Genomic DNA, 22,608 nt, shown 5'->3' with positions numbered 1-22,608 from the left:
AATGAATGAGTAGTAACGCTATGTAACGCAACACAATAAACGCAATAACGGGCCTTTTCGCTCCATAAAAGGGTCTCAAACACTATTACTTAAAATGCATAAAACATTTGTGCCGTTGGAGCGCGTTTGAGCTCGTTTGGTCAGACTGAGCTGTTGAAAAAGGATCAAAATAGCCATACAAATCATTGAAAGGCTTCAAACTACGACGTACACATCAACGAAGTTGACCTTCTCGAAAACCGGTCTCAAATTACACGTGTAATTCTATCGAGAATGATAGAATACGCAAAAAATACGTACGGAAAGTACTTCTACACATTCATAATATATCAAATTAAATTTACCTATAGTGAAAGGAAAAGGAAACGGCCTAACTTTTACGGAATGTTCAGTCAAAATCTACCGATTTCTGTCACTTTAACAATGCAATGCAACTGAAGTGCGCACACAGCCTGACTCGAAATCTAGATAGACACTGAACAAGATGCTTAAAAAATAGGCAGCTAAGATTGCATATGGCTACTGCTGCTGTATCCCACATATTTATGAGTAAAGCTTGTTCCACAAGGGAATCGAAAGATGATTCAAGAAGGTAGTGACTAATTGACTCTCAACCACCAATGGTAACAAATAATCATACTAACAATGATAATAATAATAATAATAATAACACTGAATAATAATAATAATGATGACAACAACAGTAATAATAGTTATAACTTATAGGGACTAGCTCAAGAAACTCAGTGTTTCCCTATTGGTCAATTTTCTAGGCTCCAACAACGCATGGTGCTTCTTTTAATTTTAAATTTGAATTTGCCACTTAATTATAAATGATTTTCTTACTTCATTGCAATTTCACTTTTGTGAGACTTTTGTTTCAAACAACAAGCCATTTCGTGTCGTGGGTTCTTCCGCCATTCTGCCGTTCCATCGTCCCACCGTTCTACTGTTCCATAGGGCCACTGTAAATTCATGGTATCATATTTCGGACCTTGCTCGCTTAGCGGCTCTTCTGAGCATTTATCGCTGATTGAAATGGTAAAGTACTCTCTTTTCGAATAAATAAATTTTCCTTCAAAGTTTCCACGATGTGCAAATCAAACCTATATAGATATTTCTGAGAGGAAAGGTCTTTCAGTTTCGCGCCGGAGACGCCATTGTGAATTTATTTTGAGATTTTTAATTACCATCTTTTGTGGTGTCGCGGCAAGAACTCAAAAAATTTTATCTTTGGTTTTACGAGGCATAATTCGCTAATTCGAACGGTGATAAACTCTCTCATCAAACATGAAATTTTTCTTTTAAGTTTGCACGATGCACCGATCACAAATTTTCAGACATTTCTGTGAGGTAAAGCTTTGTTTTTTCAAACGCCATCATGAAATAATTGTGAGATGCTTATCATTTTCTAAAGTAGTCCGAAACAAACAATAAATAGAATCGGGACACCGTATACACCGAATGCAAATATGGCGGACCACTCGGGCGAACCGGGCCGACTTGCGCGAAGTCGAGGCTATAATAATAATAATAATAATAATAATAATAATAATAATAATAATGATAATGATAATAATAATAATAGTGTCTTTATTGTTCAAAAGATAAAATTACATATCTTATGTTACATTAAAAAAAGGATGTAAATGAACTTGGGTGTATCTCTAAATAAGATAAATATATACGTAGAGACAAATACTTAAAAACTTTTCTATTAAAAAAGGTATTCTAAAAACGGTTCGTGCGAATGGCGGGCATTACAGGGGATTTTCTTCTTAGGTTATATCTCGTAATCTTGTTTTCAGGGAGGTAGGCTCTAAGAGGGTGGCTAAGGATAGTAGAAACCTTGCTACAAATTTTGTGATCTTGCACATTAAGTAGGTCACATATCACTAATTTCTTAGATATGTAACTACGTTTAAAACAACGATCTAAAAACTGCTGGGCTATAGTTAGCTCTGACTCAGAGGCCCCGTACACAGATAGAGCATTAGTAATATTAGGTAGGACAATGGAATTAAATAAAATATCGACTTCTGCTTGGCTACATCCTTCTTTGCGGAGGCATCTGATAACGTATAAACATTTATTAGCTTTACCTAACTTTTCTTTTAGGTGAGTACTGAATTTGCAGTTCGGCTGAAACGTGAGGCCTAGAATGGTTAATCTACTAGTCTGAGGTATGCCAAAAATACTTTGTAGGCCTCACCAGTGTGACCTTTTTATACATAATAAACTCTTTACATTTAGTAGAATTTGAAGTCATTCTATTTTGGCCTGCCCACTGTAAAAACTGACTTATTAAGTCTACAGAGTGATCTATTTAACAATTTTCCACAAGCACGCGTTGGATATGAGATGATAGATAGCCAACGAGGCGCGTAGCGCCGAGTTGGCCATAATCATCTCATATCCAACAAGCGCGAGTGGAATAATTGTTTAATTAAAAACGTTAAATTAAATTATTAAATTTTATCAAATTTTTAGCTCCCTTATAATTTTAAGCTGACACGCACGCTTACTATATTTGTAGATTATGGTATATTGGCTGATATACCATAATGGCTAAGCCAATAAAAAGTCTTGAATTGCATCATCCAATGATCTAGTTTTTAATAAATCATAATATACCGGAGCAATAATCGTACAGTCATCTGCGTATTTGAAACCAAGTGTCTCGTTCCCTAATTTAAATTCCAGATTGTTAAGAAATATATTGAACAGATAAGGTCCTGAAACACTACCCTGGGTTGTGCCCTTGTTAACTGTTTTCCAATTACAAACAAGAGTTAGTTAGGCCACAACTTTTCCCTGTTGTTTTGGTTGACACGAATGGCTGCAAGTGCGTCACACAAATTTAAACTGGTTTGTATTGCTTGATATGATCGCGCCTTGCTGTGGCCTTGTGAGGCAATACTACGCACAAAGTGTTCTTGTCGTTGTTGTTGTTGTTTTTTTTTATCTGTCATTGCAAATGGTGCTCTTCGGCATTCAGACTTCTCCGTTTATTTGCATGAAGTTTTCTGTCTTAATATCTTCATGACAGCCTTCCGAAGGTCGCGAATTCGCCAGTAGTACAAGAAAGGATTAATGGCAGAGTTTGCAAACACCAGTGTCACTGTAAAAACCCAGGTTTCTTGATCACCAATGGGAAAACTATCGCAAAAAAAACCCCTATAAACGAACCATGGAAGATAACAAAGAATTGTAACAATGTAGAAAACGAACGTGTTCATGGCAGTACGAGTTAACATGGCTAACCTGAGCATACTTTGGTTATTGGGATATTCCAATGTTTGCTTTTGAGCGTATATCTCAGCATTGTGTCGCCGAACTATGCGATATATACCAATGTACGAAATGGTGGACGTTAAGAAAAAAACACCGATCGTTACTAAGGCTAAATGAAAATTCGTCGGTGTATGTCATACGTAAAGACCGGAGTTTATCAGCCAAATTACTATCAAACATATTTTCACTGGCGATGTAGTGACCAAGTTGCTGTACGTCATGTGGAACTGTAAAGCCAAAAATCTATCCACGCTTATTGCTGACATGGTAGCGAAAGAAATTCCACAGAATGAATTCCCAAAAATTCTCGTTAGTCTGATAAAAATGTCAACAAATGTAAGCTCTCTGGCTATGTAGATCGGTTGGACTATCAAACCCACGACAAGGTCTGAAACAGCGAGACCACACAGAAACATTAAGGAGGGCGAACGAAGCGAAGGTGTCTTGAGAACGGCTGCTAAGACCATGGAATTACCGAAAATGGATAAAACCAGCAGTGGAACGTTCAGAATGCAGTTAACAATGATGAAGGCTGATGGACCGGTTGGAACTTCGTCGTCATCGAAACCTTGATCAGAAACTGAATCGTTAGACATCTTAGGAAACTAAGCTTTCCGTCACACCTTTGTTGAAAATTCAAACTTGTACCAATAAAATTTGGCCTTCTCTGAGTTTCTGTCCGCCTCTTTTATCACAGTTGGAAAGGGTTCAGTATTGCCGATCCAATTTGTTGGGTTTTTATTCAGTTTAGCGAGCAGGTGTACAGCTTTAATAAACAACTCATGATCATGATGGTGCCGGCGACAAAATGTCAATTTCTGCATGAGTTAAAGGAATTTTGTAAAGCAACTTGGAAGGTCATTTTTCCGCTTTCGTGATCAAGTTAAATTGATTTTTGTGAACTGTGACCATCCTAAAGTCTAAAATCCGTTAGATTCGAAATTTCACACGGGTAACAGTCATCGTTATCCATTTTAAAAAATTTCGGCGAAAAAAAAGGTTAGTATTTAGACAGGTAGGACTTTTTAGCCTTCACAGCTTTTCATAACAATTTTTCATACGACACTAGTGACAGGCTGTTTACCAATATTGCAGTGGTACTTGGGATTGACGAGTTGGCGATGTTGAATCATGCATTTAATTTTCATAGCGATCAGGCTCTGAACAAATAGATGAGATGACGGATCGAAACACTTAGGATGGACATATAAACTTGAGTAACAGCAAATTTCAGATGAAGATGGATGTCTTCAGTAAGCCAAATATGTACCTCTGAATAATTGCTCTCAATCTTACTGAGCACAATTCTACGATATATTGTTGTCGACTAGACATTTCTTTAAAGGAAGCTGTAATGAGGTATTTCAAAGACATAGCGTATGCATAATAAAATTTATTAATCATGAAATGCATAAAGAGGAAACAGTTGGTACTACACTGTACATGTCGTGTCATTCTTTCCCGTTGGTACTACACGTTGGTACTACAGTTGGTACTACACTGTACATGTCGTGTCATTCTTTCCCGTTTATACAATGTCTTTATTCGGGCTTTTTAAACCGTTAGGAGGGGTAATAAAACACTAAAATAACCATTTAGCATTAAAAGTTTATATGTCTTTCTTATTGAGCTGTTCATGATCAGCAAAGAACGGTCATTCTGGATAATAGTACGAAAATTTATTAAGAATAAGAGTCCTGTTCGAAAGATGTATTATGCAGGCGCTTGATAATTGTTGATATTCGAAACTTACTTGCAGCTGTGCAAGCAGACATAAAAAAATTAACTTTCTATTTTAACAGAACTGAGGTGACAGGCGAGCACATCTTAAACAGTTTGCCATTTTGAAAATTTTCCCGGCTTCAATTTCTTTGAGGCCACATATAATGTTTTGTTTAAGTTGTTGATGCTGTTTGAAATTTGCCAGAACGAAAGTTACAAAAGATGCAACGGAACCCTACCTGAGACGTTGGCATAGAAAATAATAAACATAGGGCTGAGCTTGAATGCGAATTCTGTTCCGAATGTTGCGGTAGAAATTATCATAACACACGATTTTGTGAAACAACGCCAGAGCGTAAACATAAGTATGCACTTTGACCAAAGACAAATGTCTATATTTTTTTTACGAAAATGATCCTTTGGTGCCGGAAAATTGCACTCGGCGAAGGTTTTAAAAACATAAACTTAATGACTCTGTCATAGCGTTGATAATTAAAAGTTGCACAGCACGAAGTCAATTCAAGTTTACGTAAATGAACCTTATCAATCCGACTTAAACTATAGTTACTAAGGTTGAGATTAGACGTCAGCATTATCAGGCGCCTCTGGCAGCCGCTTTAGTCCATGTAACGACCTCACCTTTTGCCCCCACACATCCCACCCCAGGGGAGGACATCCATCACACAGCAATCTCGTGCGTGGGAAATTAACGTCTCCTACCCCTAACCCTGCAGGAGACGGGTCCTCCATTTATTCGTCCTTATCCGAGAAGATTAGAATATCTATCCATTTCACTGATGTTATAGAAAGGTAGCAAATTCTCCTCAATTATTTTATGACCAAAAGTATTGTCCAAACAAGAACCTCAACAACATCAGGAACAGTGATAATAAACATCCAAACTGGGCATATTTATTTATTTGGCGTTTTGTTGAGCAGTTGGCAAAATTAAGGATATATTCAGTTTCGTCCGGTTCTCTCATAAACGTTTATTAAGTATTAAATTGAAATAAAAAAGGAAAGCTTCAAAGGTGTATGCGACCGATATATCAACTTGTACCATTAAAGACTGAAATTTACGTTCTAAATGCAAAGAAATTCTACAGATGAGGAAGATCCTCAGGTCAGCTCTTTTGCTATCATACTGACTTAAAAAAATATAGAAACGCAATTTTTTTGTTTTTCCTTCAATGGGTGAAACTTACCCCTCTTATATGTCTCTTGTTCCATATGAATTTATTCAGCACAGTTTGTAATATTTTATGAACAATCATCTCAAACGAGACTTTGCAACCTGATGCAATCATATGCATGTAAAAAATATACGAATGAATTTGGGAGAGTCCATGTCCGACCTTTAAAAATTGTGCATCCTCGAATCGAACCAAGAGGTCAGTTTTCTAAGGAGAAAGCCAAAGTTTCACATCCTTTCTCCTTGTTCACGATGATTACAAGATATTTGTCTCAATAACTTCAAAACCGCCCCTCGAAGTTCCCGAAGACGCCAGCAATACAATAATGGATTTATGGCCGAGTTGGCGAACACCAAAGTCCCTGTAAAAATCCAACCATCACTAGTATTTATGAGTAAGATATCTGAATAAAAAAGCCGATAGATGCTCCACGGCAAATAGCAAAAAACTGTACATATGTAAAATACGAAAGTGTTCACGGCCGTGCGAGTTAAAAACGCCACGTTTGAGGTTATTTTCAACTTTGGAACACCCATTGCTTGCTGCTGAGCGTGGATCTCGAATTGGTGACGACGAGCGATTCGATAAACACCCACATAACCCATGGTGGATATCACCATATAGAAGCCGATCAATCCAAAAGAGATATAAAATTGTTCAGGTGCATACCATACGTCAACGCCGGAGAATATTGAAAAGTTTACAAGCCAAATAAATATTAAAGTGACTTTAGCGCGCACTGTGGTAACCAGAGAATTGTAAATCATGTGATATTTCAAAGCCAAAAATCGGTCCAAGCTAATCGCTGACATTGTAGCGAATGAAATCCCGCAGAAAGTAACACCCAAAATTTTTGTCACTCCGGGTATAAAATGTGCTGAAGTGAGCTCTTTGGTGATATAAATCGGTTGGACTATTAAACCCACGAAAAGGTCGGAGACAGCGAGACCACACAGCAAGGTTATTGAAGGTGAGCGAAGCGAAGGAGCTTTGTGTACGGCTGCTAAGACCAAAGAGTTTCCCAGAATCGATATCAGTATTAGTGGAATATTAAGAAAGCAGTTCATCAAAATGATAGTCGAAGGACCAGGTAAATTTCCATCTTTATCATTATTTAGATCATGCGTTGAACTATTGGATATTTTGAAGTCGTTGTCTTCCATCTTGAAGCTTTGGCAAATCTACAGTACACTATTTTGAAAAGTTTCTGTCGTTTTAGTTCATAATTGCTGTGCGAGTACCATGCTCTTTTGCGATTTTTAAGTGAAATACTAAAATCAAAATTTGAGTTCGAAGATGACAAACCTTACTGGCAGTTACGCATATATCAAGTATTAAAATTAATCACTTTTATCATGCAGATCTGTCAGCATGTAAAAATTTCACCTGCTGTTAAATAAATTCACTTGAACCAAATAGTTAAAATTAACTTTCAATTTGTTTACTTAATTTTTCTTTTTCATAAACGCAATTTCGACATTGCATTTTTTAAACTGGGCTGCGCCGCCCCATTTGCTGGAAAACTTAAAAAGATTAAAGCCGGTTGCTATGGTAAGACTGTTTTCTACGACAGGTTAATCAAAATTGAGCCGGAGCTGCAGCAGTGGCCCGTTTCTCGAAGGTCCCGGTAACTTAACGGACCCGTAAAGCTGTTATGTTTTCTTTTAAGATGGGTATTTCAAAAGTTTTAAAAACAATGCAATAAAACTATCAGCTAAAGAAACAAAAAGGACTTGTTTTGGGTGCCAGAACCTGCTTCCCTATCCTTTCAATTTTGATTTTAAAACATGGCTTCGGACCCGTTAAGTTACCGGGACTTTCGAGAAACGGGCCCCACAGGTCCGGTAGATTAAACTGGTAGATTAGCGTGCGCTTTTCTTGGCCAAACCATATCAGGGGCCAGCGATGTTGACACGTTGAGTTTTGGGTGAACATTTGCACATGAGATTCAGATTATTAGGGAATAATCAAGCAAACTGAAGACAAAATAATTTGTCTAAAGAAATAAATACGAATTAGGGACGATGAAAAGAACTTATTTAAAGAATGAAAAAGTAAGTCACTGTTCATCTTGGCAGGGGAAATTTGAAGAACTTACCAAATGAAAATCTCTTATCTTGTACATTGCAGGTTCAAAGTTTGTCGTGTGTTACAGGAGCTCGCCCATGTAGTACCCCACTCACCCCTCCAAAAGGTTTGTTTGGGTACCATCCGTCGGTTCGTTGGTTACTGAGAAGTCTGGAGCGTAGTCAGGTACTCAGACCTTCCTCGGCCAGAGGATCGTGGGGATAACGTCAACGTGTGCGCTGGTGCGAAGGTTGTGATTTGACCGAATCATCTTACAGGAGTTATAAACAGCCACTCAAGTCAAGAAGTCGATGTGTTTTAGAAGCGTATAACTATTTTGATAAAGCTCAGTACAAAGTGGTACATAAACAGGGTACCCGTGTTCAAAACGTCTCGAGTTATCCTCCTTTGCTTTTCCCTACACGTTTCCCTAGCAGATTTCACTGCCCGTTGACGTTTCACCTCTGTCATTTGCGTATGTTGCGTGACAGCGATTGTTTCTTTGGCGTGCAGTTGGGGCGCAGCCGGCCAATTATTGATCGTCACGTTGTCAAGCCGGTCTCGTGACTTACCCTTTGTCATGCAATAGAGTACAGATAATAAAGACGTGACAACAAGATGGCGGCCTCCATTTTCGATGTTTCTGTGGTGAAAGAGAATTGCTCACAGCTTGGAGAGGGCCCCCACTGGGACGGGACGACAGAAAAACTCATCTGGGTGGATATTTTGGGGCATAACGTTCATCTGCTTGATATCATAACGGGAAAGGTAAGACAAATAATTGTGCGTTGCTATGTTTATGACGGCTAAACTTCAGAATACCTCCATGACGGCTAAACTTCAGAATACCCGGCCACTCATTTACATGTCATTAAATAAGAATAGCGTCTATTGTGTTATGCCTCATTCTTCAAAGCCTCCCGACACATGTACATGATGTGGACGGGTATTCTGAAGTTGCTCCGTTAACGCATTTGGAAAGATTTTCGTTTTATCCAAAACTGCCGATTCTCTGTTCGACACTTCGTTTGTGAAGATTCCGATCCTATCTTAAGTTCAGAGTGCACTGAAGCGGTGTAGGTCACGCTTTGTGAAAAATATGGCCTAGATCTTTGTTGTCCGTCATTTTACTCCCAGCACCGATTTTGTTCCTTGCTGAGGTCTTCTAGGGCTTCAAAAAGTCTGTAATGTTCCTCTGTATAACTATTTTGTGCAAGGGAGAATTTGAATCTAGGCTTGCTGGGGTTGATATTTGAACCGGAAGTGTCAAGTCTCTCCAGATTAATACACGTGTTTTAATGGAAGAGTTAAAGGTAAAGACTCTGCTTTCGTGAGACAATGGCCAAGAAATACAATTTTCACATAAGAGAAAAACCAAACAGTGAACAGCGATCAGCAGTTCCAAAAACTATAATGTATGTAACATTCAGTTGGGGAATTTGAAGCAATTATGGCCGAGGAGGGCGGGAATTTGAACGAGCCAGTCTTTTAAAGGTCAAATCCAGGGGGGGTGGGGGGTTACCTGGAAGGGGGGATGTTGAAGCTCCAATTGATTGATACCTAATGACTCTCTGATGTGTTCTATCTGTAGGATGTAAAATATAATTTTCATGGACCAGTTGGTGCAGGTAAGTGCAAAAGCTATATCTCAGTGGTGATTAAAATGTAATTTCTCCTTTCATTGTCAATTCATTATCCAATTAATAATAATAATAATAATAACCTTTATTTTAAGAGGTTGACACCAATTACTTTAAAGTATTCTCCCTAGTGGCCCTCTAAAACACCCACCCACCCCCCACTCATCCCACCCACCCATCCCACCCCCCCAGGGGAGGACATCCATCACACAGTAATCTCGTGTGCGGGAAATTAATGTCTCCTACCCAATTATATTAGATGATTAGAATGAATTAGCATATATTTTAAATAGTGTATTGGAACAAATTGATGAAGGAGAACAAAATAATAATAATGATATTATAAATATTATTATTATTAGACCTGTAGCAAGCTTCAGGGGTACATTTGTGTAACATAGGCCCAAAAAAAAAAGGTCTCACAAAAATTTCTCAGAAATACATGTAATTGACTAAAATAGGCTCTAATTAACAAACCTGTTCACAAAAATACATTTTTTTAACTTTTAAGGGTTTCTCCTGCAAAATCAATGATTACCCATAGCGGTCTTACACTTTTCAGTACAATATATCAGAATTATATAAAAGGGCTTAAAATACCTTCCAAATTGCAAAACTTGTAAACAGAACAGTCGTATCTATTAAAGAAAGAAGTTACATGTCAGGCGTACAGCTCCCTTTAAGCCAGTAAGCCCTGGTTTACAGACTTTTCTTGGAATATTTATTTTTTCTTGGAATATAATCCCACACTATACTTACGAGGTATGGAACAGTCTTACAAGCCAAAAATGACTCATTACATCCCCGCATGTTAATCACTTCTGCAAGTTAAATGGTTATAAGTAATTTTTTTTTAACCCTTTTTAAACCATGAGAGTAACCAACATGTCATTTCCAGTAACACTGCTGAAAAATTCGTTAAGATCATGTTCATGATGAGAGTAAAAGAGATGCACACCAACGTAAGAAGCTTTTGATTGCTCAACAAATTCTTCCGGTCTGTACCACAGGAAACATGTTGAAAATGTTTACAGATGAGTATGGAGATTATAGATTCTGATGTGAGGTTGTAAAGGGTTAAGGTTGTCAATTTCTCTCTACTTACATGTAAGCTGTGCCCAGGAAAAGAGGTGGTTCCTTGTTGGTGGCAGTCAATAGGAATTTTACCTTTCTTGATCTTGAGGTTAGCACCATGAATCTATGAATAAGTGTATTAAGTTACATGTAAATGCCCCTGGTGGCACTCATAAACAAATGATCTATAGTACTGTCTTAATGCTCTTTGGATCACAGCTAAAAGTGAACTGGAATCCTGAAGTGATTCAAAACTGGCTTCAGGAAATTCATGAACAATGCACCCTGGGAAGGGCTAAAGCTTAAAAATGTCTGCTTTTGAAACTCTTCATAGGATCTAATTTAAATAATAATGGATGAATAAATATAAATAATTAATTTAGGAAGTGGTTGCCCAGTCTTTCGAACCAATGGCTCATGTTAATAACACTTGACTCCAGATCAAATTGGAATTTGGAATGTTGGTTTTTACGGAGGGAGGAAACCAGAGGACCCAGAGAAAAACCCTTAGAGCAAGGATGAGAACCAACAACAAACTCAACCCACAAGTGATGCCAGGTCCAGGAATCAAACCTGGGCCACATTGGTGGGAGGCGAGTGCTCTCACCACTGCACCATCCCTGCTTCCCTACATAATTACATGTAACTCAGTTGATAAAACCAAATTATCTTGTAATACCTCTGCAGACGCAGAGCCGCAGCTTTAGAAACTTACCCCCTTTTATGCATATTATTTGGCCGGATGGTATTTGAAGCCTGTTTATTAAACCGGCTTCACTCCGACATAGGGCTAATGCTTGAAATGTCAGCTTGTATAACGGTAACGGTGGCCAATTTACCATTTCAACTTTGGTGATATATTCAAATTATTTCGTTACCCCCACTGACGCAGCACCAAACAGTTTCTTTAGAAACTATCAACCTTTATTCATCTGTTTCTCAAACCCTTTGTTTACTGTCTAAGAAATCAGTACTTTATTAATGTATGCTATTAACTATTGTGATAAATATGTTTAATAGACAAACATCCATTTCAACCACTTTTCACCAGACAGGACAAAAAGAAGTGGTAGCTTCAGTAGATGGTGAGTATTGCTTCAGAGGTGCCTCAAGTTTGTATTTTGTAATCCTTTTTTGTAAAATTAAAACATTTGGGTTTTTAAAAAAATTTTTTAACCACTTGTATTTTGGCTGTATCCTACTTTCCTCATCCTGAAATTAATCTGCTGAAAATCAAATTTACTAAATGCTAATTACTTAAATTGGTTTCTTCGTTTCAAGCAATTACTCTTACCTATCTCACACATAATGTAGCCTTTTGTCTTTCATAACTGTTAATATTTTGTGAATAAACTCTCTTTTTTTTTTTAAATAATGTGTCTGTAAATATGTGTCTTGTTTGCCTAAATATTAATTGTATCACAATAACTGTAATTATAATAATAGTAACTTTATTTCAGTGTCAAACTTCTAGCGAGCCTGTAATAGGCTTACTAAGTGGGGTTGTATTGTATTGTAATGTAATGTAGGGTTTATTTAGAGAATTCTGTAAAGTATCCTAAATGTAGGTATTCTAAGTATTTTTAGTAGTGTTCTTTGTGTGGCTATGATTAAAAAAAAAGTTTGTATTTTGTAATTCATTTTTTCTTTTAGTTAACTTCACTAATATTAGATATTACAGTACATAATTTTATAATCTATACTAAAATATATATAGTAAAAAAGGTACTGTTTTAAAAATCAAAACATTCAGATTCTAAAACACAATTTTTACCACTTTAAATTTGCATTTAGAGGACAAGCCAGAAAATCGTTTCAATGATGGAAAGTGTGATCCAGTAAGTATTTTCACTACACAAAATACAGACATGGCCATGACATAAACTGAATGAAATTTGTGAAAATAAATAAGCTATTGTTTTGTGTCTGATTTTGAAAATAAAATTGTCAACATCAAATTTAAATTCTTTTTTTTTTCAGGCTGGGCGATTTTGGGCAGGTAAATAACATAGAAGATACTTTTTGTAACTTATTTCCAGGATCTTAGCGGATTTCAGATTTCATGGTCCAGTTCTGGCTTATTTGATTGTGTTGTATTCATTCATAGCCAAAAGGCTAAGATGAGAACTTTGATAAAGTAGAGAGTCATGCAATAATTTGTCTTCATTGGAAAAACTGAAGGTTTTACAAACTGTTTTGGACTTCTTCTCTTTTGTGAAATTGCTGGTTTTTTTTCCTCCTTTGAATGTCATAAAACCACTGGTTTCTCTGTTCTTATGTAGTTGTGTAACCATATGTTTTGCAATAATAGTGTTTTCGCCTCTACTTCCCCAAAATGGTCACCTCAATACATCTGCCAAAAATCTTCCTTCAGTTGCCCAAGTTCAGTACTGGGGAGAGGCTCAACAGTTTATTTATAATCACACTATAGAAACTGCAATAGGCTTCTGCTAGCAGCTGCATTAGGAGCCTTTAGCCTTGAAGGAAGAAAGAAAGAAATCAGAATTTGATTCGTCTTATCTTAAACAGGTACCATGGGTCCAGAAGAAAAGCCAGTGTGTGTAAAACCACATCAAGGATCCCTGGTACTATGTTACTTGATTATTGTGATATGATAGCGGAGCTGTCATTGCTTGCGCCGCGCGTGCAGTGTAGCTCTATATTTAAGAACATTTTATTTTTCCTTAAAAAGTGGCCCAGAGAGGGAAAAATGGCGGCTGTGCTAGTGCGATAAGAGAGAAAGTAAAATTAGCGATATTTAGGGTGAGTAGGTGGGTAGCTAAGATTTTTTAGAAAGAAAAGGAGGATTCCCAGCCACGAATTTCCGCCCGCCTGTTTTGACAAGGCCTGTACCGCTTTTCTACCTTTGGTATCAGCGGGCTCGTATTCAAGTGGCAAGGAGGACCTGCTAAAAAAATTATCAGGTATTGAATAGGATATGTGCTGTAAAGATTACTCGGCCGTTTTTCTGAAGCCTAAAGCTGGTGGTTTTGTATGAGCCCTTGCTCATTGTTAAAGAATTGCATCTCTGAGGGGTCAGCAAAGCTGTAGCCACACCTTATTTTCTCTCTACATCTCTAACTACAACTCTACATATCTCTCCCTGCAGTTTATAAATGAGACCTTTCCCGTCGATGACTCCTCGTTGCTACCCCGTTTCACTCTTGTGTTAACATACTGTATTCGATTGACTTTCAGTACTCGTTAGATTGCAATATGGCCGTACGAAGTTTGGTTGATAAGGTTAGTCGGTTAAATGCAGTTACATATGGCTTTACGCAAATTTACTACTGGATTACTGTCACAGTAAGAGTATTACAAAACTGTCACATGTAATTGGACAATATGGAATTAACTGATTAGTTTTTCGATACATAAAGCAAATATCTAGTTAATTTTGATGTTTTACAGACCTAATTACGCGTGCGAAAAAGCATGAATTTCCCCACACGTGATGGAAAGGCTTGAATCTCTTTTGAGATTTAAATGAATGAAAACAATCTCTTTTGAGATTTAAATGAATGAAAACAATTTAAGAGTTTTAACATTTCTGTGGACTTTAAACGTGTTGCGAGAGGAACGAGAAAGAGAAAGATTCTTTAAGGGACGGTTTGCAGCTCAAAAACGAGACTTGTAGCGGATATTTTGTATCTTTCTGGAAGTTGTTAAAATGAGATTTTAGTTCCATTTTACTCTTTTGTCGTGTTAGATTTATCTACTGTTTAACCTATGGCCTTCTTGTATTAACCAATTTTGTTTTAGCTCTCGATATCCAACGGTATCGCCTGGACTTCAGACAAGAGGACGCTTTATCACGTTGACAGCTTTGAAAAGTAGGTACCAGTGAACTGCTAGAAAAACCGGAAGAAATTCTTGGGGTAAAACGCGATGGGTTAGCTTTTCGTCCAAGAGGATCAGTATTATTTCAAGTTTCACGTTAGAGATGACCTTGGATTATTCGACCGCAGACGTAGATAAAAGGTCACCCCGAGATCAACATATCTTATTAGACGTTCTGGTATATGGTATCGCTTGTACTGTATTTTTACGAGTTGTGCAAAGAACGAGTTAAAAATGTTAAGCGATACTACACACCAATATGTCTAATAAACTAATTTGAAGAAATATTACTTAGATTTAACTTCAACTGTGTATGATCCTGCATTTCCACAAACTTTCAAAAGTGTCTGCATAAAATGTCATATGAGCAGACCACTAACAGCATTACTAGCCAAACTCTGTTGCTAATAAACTATTTCTAATCACATAATTCCTACCACTCGATTCTAATTTGTAACTGTAATTTGTAATTTTTTGTTTGTTTGTTTGTTTGTTTTTTGTTTGATTGTGTAGGAGTCTCGTTAATGGAACGTTAGCTCTGTGAGATCTCTCCTGCCAAATTGTTTTTGACGAAGCTTATAAATAAATAAATAAATAAATAAATAAATTAATTAATTAATTAATTAAATAAAATAACTAATAGTTATATTCCAGGGCCGGGTTGTTTAAAGCTGGGTCAAGATAACTCAGGGTTGGTGTGAAATCTGGTTTCAGATCTTTACTGAGCTTTTAAAGAAAACTCAGTTTGATTCTCTTTGGTTACAATTTAATGACTGTATGCTCTAAAAAGAATAGAGGAATTTATCTCAAAAACGACTTTGAACATAGGAATAAAAAGACCCGAATTTAAATTTAACCCTGGGTTAACGCTAATCTGCCTTCTAACAACTGGGCTCAGCTGTTTATTTTATGAGCGTTTCCCATAAAGTGGGAACGGTGAAGCTGATAGAAGCGTCGCGCGCACAGCTGACCGGTTAAACAGGCTTTTTTACTTTACAAACTAACCAACTGTCCGAATGTCGCGCGACATTGGTACTGGATTCGCGCCTTTTTGTACCCTCCTTAGTGCAGTTGTAATAAATCCAAATATTATTACGGCAGTGTCAAATATTGCAACTGTGCTTTTATGATCCAATAGCAAAATCGACGCCTTCGATTATGACGAATCAAGCGGCACGATATCTAATAGGAGAAATGTCATAGTTGTCGACCATTCCCTTGGGGTAAGTCGTTAGCTCAGGCCTTGATTTGAGACTCCAGAGAGTTACTTAATCTTTTCGATGCTATCTTCCAGTTTGCGGAAAATTCGACTATGGACGACGCCATTTTGGAAACACCTCAGTTACCTGCACACGCATGCGTTAAGCGTAGCTCAATTGGCGTTATTTATACTGCGCAGTTCACAAATAGCTGTTACTCTGGTTATCAAAAATGTTTTTGGAAGTTAAACCATTAAAAGTTCGCTTCATTACAAGTTCGTCCTCTGCCGGTTCTCCCCCGAAGAATCAATTCGTATCGCGGATTTTGCGACTCTCAGTTTCAAAATGGTTTATGATTTCGTCAAAAAGGGAATATATTTGCCCTAAAGGAAGAAGTCGAAAGAATTTGGAGCGAACTGATGAAGGTGGGAGCGAACTTGTTGTATGGATGGGCGAACTCGTCGAAGAAGGGGTGAACTTGCAAAGGTGCGAAACTTCCAGATACTATCATAAAATATATTTTTTGAGTGGTTTGGGTTTTCTAGACCAAACACAGCTCGAGAAAAGTGAAACTAGTAGAATTCCTGATAGAATCTTACACCAATTGGAAACTGCCGCACAGGAGTAGAAATGCATGGAGGGCTTTGTTGGGAAACCCGACAAAATGTCGAGGGATTACCCACTACAAACGTCACAGAAGGAAAATTCCGACCGCATTCCATTCACTCTCACGTTTCACCCTCACAACCACTCAGTTAAATCCATTATTATTAAAAACTTAAAATTACTTCAAAACGATCCAGAGACTGGCACTATCTTTTCGCAACCTCCACTTATTTCATTCAAACGCGACCAAAACATAGGCAATTTTTTGGTCAGAAGTTCATTCCAAACTAATGACCAACCCGGCACTTTTAAATTCGCTCGCGCACCATGCAAAACTTGTCCCTTCATTCACAACGCTGAGAAAATATCGGGATCCAAGCGATCCTTTAAGATCACCGATCACTTCAAGTGCACCTCCGCCAACGTTATCTATTGCATAACTTGCACTTATTGCAAAAAGTTATACATCGGCGAAACAGGAAGACGACTAGGTGACCGATTCCGAGAACACCTTCGCGACGTGGAAAGGAATGACAAGGACGCATCTAAACCAGTCGCTAGACACTTTAATTTACTTAATCATTCTAAACAACATATGGCTATCTGCGGTCTTTCCTTACATGTAGGCAACACAGAAAGCCGCAAAACTCTTGAACAAAAGTTATACATCGGCGAAACAGGAAGACGACTAGGTGACCGATTCCGAGAACACCTTCGCGACGTGAAAAGGAATGACAAGGACGCATCTAAACCAGTCGCTAGACACTTTAATTTACTTAATCATTCTAAACAACATATGGCTATCTGCGGTCTTTCCTTACATGTAGGCAACACAGAAAGCCGCAAAACTCTTGAACAAAAGTTAATCTTTCAAATCGGCACTCTTAATCCCACAGGTATAAACAAACGCTTTTCATTCCACTAATTTATTCGTGTTTTTCTCGTTGCCATGTTCCCACCAATGGCGTAGCTCCGCTTTCTGCATATAAAACCACATACAGCCCACAATTACTCCATTCGCTCTGACGAAGGGCTAACGGTCGAAACGTCAGCTTTTTTATTCGTTACGGTGGCCAATTCACTATTTCAACTTAGGCCCTGTTTACAAGCAGGTAGGGTAACCCTAGTGCTAGGGTTACCCTGGCAGGAGGGTTACCCTAACGCTCCCACATTTCTTCTTTTTTTCATGGACGTGTTTACAAGGCAGCTAGGGTTACCCTAGCACTAGGGTAACCTTAGCTGAGTGCTAGGGTTACCCTAGCGCCAGGGTAACCCTAGCTGTATCGTAAACGCTCTGCTGGGGATAACTCGCCAACCCGGGACAACTTTTTACTTATTTCCAGACCCTTGAACATTGATAACAATGCGTGCGGTTACCAAGCATAGGTAAGTTGTCCCGGGTGGCAGTGTAACCCTACCTGTGAAACTTTGCTGGTAAACCCTGGCTATCTTTGACCCGCCTGCTGGGGTAACCCTAGCACAAGGATTACCCTCCTTGCTTGTAAACAGGGCCTTAGTTGATATAACCAATTACTTTCTTACACCCACCGACGGAGCACCACAGTTTCTTTGGAAACTTTCAGCCTTTATTCATTACCTACGATAGACTTGCATTTTATCTGGGAGTCCAAGCGATGCTTCTAGTAACTTCCTGGTGCCGTCGAAACCAGGATAGATATTGGCAGTGTGGCTGCCACTCGACTTGCATGCAGATGTCACTGATAAAACCGTGTTTTCGTTTCAGGTTCCAGACGGAATGACCATTGATGAAGATGGAATGTTATGGGTTGCTATGTACAACGGATGGAGGGCGAGTGTTCATATGAAAATATAAATGTTCTTTATTAGTAAGACGACTGAAGGTGACGTAGCGTCCCAAATGAGGCCTAAAACACTAAACATATAGCTGGGAGAGTAACTACTCTACTCCCAAGATCCGATGATTTTAACTCCCCCCTCAGCTACCAGAGGAGAAGTACCAGATGGGCCACTTTTTCGATCAATCTTTTTTTTTTTTTTTTTTTTTTGGCATAATCTGAAAAATTGCTTTATGTTCTCCTGACATTGGTTTCAACAACGTTATATCATTTTTTTCAGGTTGTAAAGTTTAATCCTTGTAGTGGAGAATACTTGACCCATGTAGATCTTCCAGTAGCTAAAGTTACTTCTTGCTGTTGGGCCGGCACCAACTTTGATGAACTGATAGTAACTAGTGAAAGGTAAGTTCATCGTTGAATGCTTTACAGCGTTGTTTAGAATTTGCGCTGAGGTTTGGAGTTATAAAATAGAAAGAGAAAGGGAGGCAGGAACCACTGTGAAAATCTCTCTTGAGATTACGCAGCATTATTTGAAATTTCCTTTTAGCTAAGTGGAAGAAGTGTGAACAGAGCGAAATTCACATGAAGGCATAAGTCGGACGGGGGTAAAAAATGTACCAGCAGGGGAGAGGAAGGGACAAGGGTCTTTTTCTTCTTAAAGTGCACCTGAACCCCAAATATTTTTTTCGCTTAACGAAATAAGCTTATTTTTTGGGGTATTTCTGTGCAAAAAGTTTTTAATATGCTCCAATCTTTAATTTTCTGTGCCCAGTCAAAATACGGAAAAGCGGCTGCCATCTTGCCCCACGACCGAGTTTAAAGAGGAATGGCTCTAGCGGGTAATGTGACGTCAAGTCGAGAACACGAAAGTCTGCATTTCACACATTTTCACTTGTTTGGGAAGGTTGTCGTCGATATTGTCCGAAATATGCCGACTAGGTGTGTTGTATGAGGAATGTATGAAGCGCGATACCCTCTTGCAAATTTTGCACGTTGCTACATCCTTCCGCAACACACTTAGTCGGCATATTTTCGGACAATATCGACTACAACCTTCCCAAACAAGTGAAAATGGGTGAAATGCAGACTTTCGTGTTCTCGATTTGACGTCACATTACCCCCCCAGAGCCATTCCTCTTTAAACTCGGTCGTGGGGCAAGATGGTGGCCGATTTTCCGTATTTTGACAGGGCACAGAAAATTGAAGACTTGAGCAAATAAAAAAATGTTTGCACAGAAACACTCCAAAAAATACGCTTATTTCGTTAAGCGAAAAAAAGTTTTTGGGTTTAGGTGCACTTTAACTATCTGTTTTTTTGTTTGTTAGTTTGTTTTTAATTTTTATTATCTTTTTAATTTTGTAGTGCTCGCTTGTCTCCAAAAGAAAAACAAGAACAGCCCTTGGCAGGTTCGATTTTGCGAGTGAAAAATCTAGGCACCAAAGGCTCGCCAGCGGTTGCTTTCCATGGTTAGATAGATGAAAGTTATCGTACTGTGCATATGAAAATGAGCATAATTAGGGTTTTTACAAGTCCCTGAAACCTTTTGAATGGGTTGAAAGTTTTAAGCAACATTTTTTTGATAAGACTGACATTGCTAGTTACGAAAGAAATATTTTGAATTTATTCACAAGCCTCACCGAATTTCAATGGCTCAAAAAAAAAAAAAAGAAACTGGCCAAGGCGAGGAAAGCTGTTATGAGGTCAAGTCGCATGTATTTTACTACCAATCAATCAATCAATCGATCATATCCTTTATTTAAACACGAGGTTTAAAGCTGGGGGCTTGTGGGGTCGTGTGAATATGATTACAATAACAGTAAGAATAGTGTCCCTTAAAATCACTCTACAAAATATACAGTAAGAATAATAAAAATGATTTACATTATTTATCTCTAAGTAAATTGACTACAGCGTTTAAAACATAAAAATAGTTAAAAGCATTTAAAATCTTGGTAGTGACTGGACTGACTGTGCGCTAAAATCGAGATCCTTAAAATAAGAGTCCTTCTTCACTTTGCGATAAAAAAACTGAAAACTGGTCTGTGAAATGTTTCGAGACAGCGTTCCAGAGTATAGCGCCTCTATAGCTAATGGAGCTTTTAAGAAACTGCGAGTTAAAACGTGGGACAATTTTATTATTACTCCTTCAAAAATTGAATGTGGTGCATGGTTTGTTTGTTAAGTATGTCGACAGAGCCGTAGGTGCTTCACCTATAAACACGCTATGGAGTAGTTTAATTAATCGAAGTTTATAATAGAGGGTTAAAGTATTCCAGTTCGAATGTCGGTAAACTTCCTCAGTAGGCATATCTCGGGGCAAGTTGTATATAATTCTGGCCGCCTTACGGTGAAGTACTTCTAGCGAATGTAGAAGCTCTGCATTAGGGCAGCCGCTCCAGACGACTAGTCCGTATAGAACTGATGGTAGTATTATCTTGAAGTATAAGTCCAATCGGGCGTTTCTGTTCAAGAACGAACTCCTTTTCAATAGGCAAAGTTTGTTTACAAAATTCTTTTTTACATTAGTAAGGTGGTGGGTCCGTGAAAATCTCTCGTCGATAGTACCACCCAAAAGACGAGAGTGTTTCACCCACTCGATCCAATCCTCCCCAATTGTCACCGAATTTAGTGGCCCGATGTGCTGCTTCCTCATCAACAGCATAGCTACACACTTTGCCGAGTGAGGGGTGAAAGAGTTCTCTAGGCCCAATGAAATGGTGAATTCGAATTCTGTATACAAGACCGACTCTAATAGCTTCCGGTGCTCTCCCAAGTTTCTTTCACGTGAAACGGGCCCGATTCTCATAAGTCTTGGTATTTATCAGTCTGACCCCCCTGCGAACGTGACGAACGTTTAACAACCCTTCGCAAAATAGCTTTATCAAGGGGAGGTTATTCGATATTCTTCCCTTTCGAACAATAGTAACATAATCATTCCTAAATGGGGCCGTTTCTCTTCATATATCGGTTTCTGATTCTATTTAAATCATAGTCCATGCTGACTAGTAATCACATGGTCGGGGGCGCTAGGGGGTGGTGACGATTGCTGGGAAAGTTGTACCCTTGATCATTTTTGGCGGGAGATTGTTACGCGTGCTTCCAAGTTTCCTTGTTTTCGTCGTCTAACCTTTAATTTTGTCAAACGAAAATTTGTTCCTAAAATGATTTATCTCCGGGATAAACTATGGAAGAGAGGCCGAAAGCTAAAACGTAAGTGGCTTGGAGGTCAGTGGAATAAAAATGTAACTGTATCGTTTATTTTGATTATAAATTTGGAAAGAAGTTGCTTAGTTTAGTTCGACGGTCATTGATGTACTTTCGAGTAAATTTAATGTGTATCAAGGTTTCCAAAAAATTATTTCGCCTTACGAAATGTTTAACCAGTTTTTATTTGAAGAAAATCCATAGCAAACGTTTTGCTATAAGAGGAATGTTATCAATAGACCACTTTCATAAATGGCTGCTGAATTAATATTCTTTTGTTTCAATTTAAATTAGCCCTACTGGCCTCGTTCTCCAGTACAAAATTCAAAAGAATACATTATCTCAAGCGCGGCCAGAAGGGCTAATTTAAATTTAAACAGAAGAATATTTAGGCCCTGTTTACAAGCAAGGAGGGTAACCCTTGTGCTAGGGTTACTCTAGCAGGCGAGTCAAAGATAGCCAGGGTTTACAAGCAAAATTTCACAGGTAGGGTTACACTGCCACCCGGGACAACTTACCTATGCTTGGTAACCGCACGCATCGTTATCAATGTTCAAAGGGTCTGGAAACAAGTAAAAAGTTGTCCCGGATAGGCGAGTTATCTCCACCAGAGCGTTTACAAGGCAGCTAGGATTACCCAAGCGCTAGGGTAACCCTAGCGCTCAGCTAGGGTTACCCTAGTGCTAGGGTAACTCTAGCTGCCTTGTAAACACGTCGATGAAAAAAAGAAGAAATGTGGGAGCGTTAGGGTAACCCTCCTGCCAGGGTAACCCTAGCACTAGGGTTACCCTACCTGTTTGTAAACAGGTAAACAGGGCCTTATTATACGGCAGCCATTTATGAAAGTGGTCTATTGCATACTCAGTGATTTTCAAATTCAAAGAGGGAACGAGCTCAAAAGAATCTCACTGGGGAGGGCAAGGAGTTTCCTGCATCTTTTCTAGTGCCCGG

At 38.4% G+C, this 22,608-nt stretch overlaps 3 protein-coding genes and 1 pseudogene across 4 annotated transcripts; 1 reads left to right on the top strand and 3 right to left on the bottom strand.

Moving 5' to 3' along the window:
* Window positions 1–1,573: 1,573 nt before the first annotated feature.
* On the bottom strand, window positions 1,574–2,569 carry LOC148716191 (uncharacterized). Its single transcript, XM_088745894.1, is given in 3 exon segments — window positions 1,574–2,201; window positions 2,204–2,221; window positions 2,224–2,569. Coding segments are annotated over 3 exon segments (534 nt in total). The 5' UTR covers window positions 2,270–2,569; the 3' UTR covers window positions 1,574–1,731.
* A 22-nt stretch (window positions 2,570–2,591) lies between these two features.
* LOC111327587 (trace amine-associated receptor 7e-like) lies at window positions 2,592–4,020 on the bottom strand (annotated as a pseudogene).
* Window positions 4,021–5,906: 1,886 nt separating this feature from the next.
* LOC111327586 (histamine H2 receptor-like) lies at window positions 5,907–7,801 on the bottom strand. The gene has a single exon (XM_022931808.2). The coding sequence runs from the start codon at window positions 7,370–7,372 to the stop codon at window positions 6,437–6,439; it is 936 nt and encodes a 311-aa protein (XP_022787543.2). The 5' UTR covers window positions 7,373–7,801; the 3' UTR covers window positions 5,907–6,436.
* Window positions 7,802–8,422: 621 nt separating this feature from the next.
* LOC111327594 (regucalcin) lies at window positions 8,423–20,338 on the top strand. 2 transcript variants are annotated; one of them, XM_088745889.1, is made up of 13 exons: window positions 8,423–9,044; window positions 9,868–9,904; window positions 11,029–11,099; window positions 12,042–12,075; window positions 12,785–12,828; window positions 12,971–12,989; window positions 13,520–13,575; window positions 14,189–14,233; window positions 14,753–14,823; window positions 15,969–16,053; window positions 18,380–18,445; window positions 18,733–18,854; window positions 19,816–20,338. In XM_088745889.1, the coding sequence occupies exons 1-13, from the start codon at window positions 8,895–8,897 to the stop codon at window positions 19,922–19,924; spliced, it is 909 nt and encodes a 302-aa protein (XP_088602015.1). In that variant the 5' UTR covers window positions 8,423–8,894; the 3' UTR covers window positions 19,925–20,338. The 2 variants fall into 2 exon arrangements, with proteins under 2 accessions (XP_088602015.1, XP_088602016.1); XM_088745890.1 differs by having other exon boundaries at window positions 8,905–9,044; window positions 12,011–12,075.
* Window positions 20,339–22,608: the final 2,270 nt, after the last annotated feature.

The sequence above is a fragment of the Stylophora pistillata genome, chromosome 14 (genome assembly GCF_964205215.1).
Source record: "Stylophora pistillata chromosome 14, jaStyPist1.2, whole genome shotgun sequence".
Taxonomy (NCBI): domain Eukaryota; kingdom Metazoa; phylum Cnidaria; class Anthozoa; order Scleractinia; family Pocilloporidae; genus Stylophora; species Stylophora pistillata.
The sequence above is the reverse complement of the archived record's forward strand: the minus strand, read 5'-3'. Positions and strand labels throughout refer to the sequence as shown.

What these genes read in the sequence shown, in the direction of transcription:
- LOC111327586 (XM_022931808.2), bottom strand. Translation starts at nt 7,372, where the DNA reads ATGGAAGACAACGACTTCAAAATATCCAATAGTTCAACGCATGATCTA.
- LOC111327594 (XM_088745889.1), top strand. Translation starts at nt 8,895, where the DNA reads ATGGCGGCCTCCATTTTCGATGTTTCTGTGGTGAAAGAGAATTGCTCA. An exon ending in TCATGGACCAGTTGGTGCAG is followed by an intron (nt 9,905 to 11,028) that starts GTAAGTGCAAAA and finishes CTTACATGTAAG; the next exon opens with CTGTGCCCAGGAAAAGAGGT. An exon ending in TTACCTTTCTTGATCTTGAG is followed by an intron (nt 11,100 to 12,041) that starts GTTAGCACCATG and finishes ACTTTTCACCAG; the next exon opens with ACAGGACAAAAAGAAGTGGT.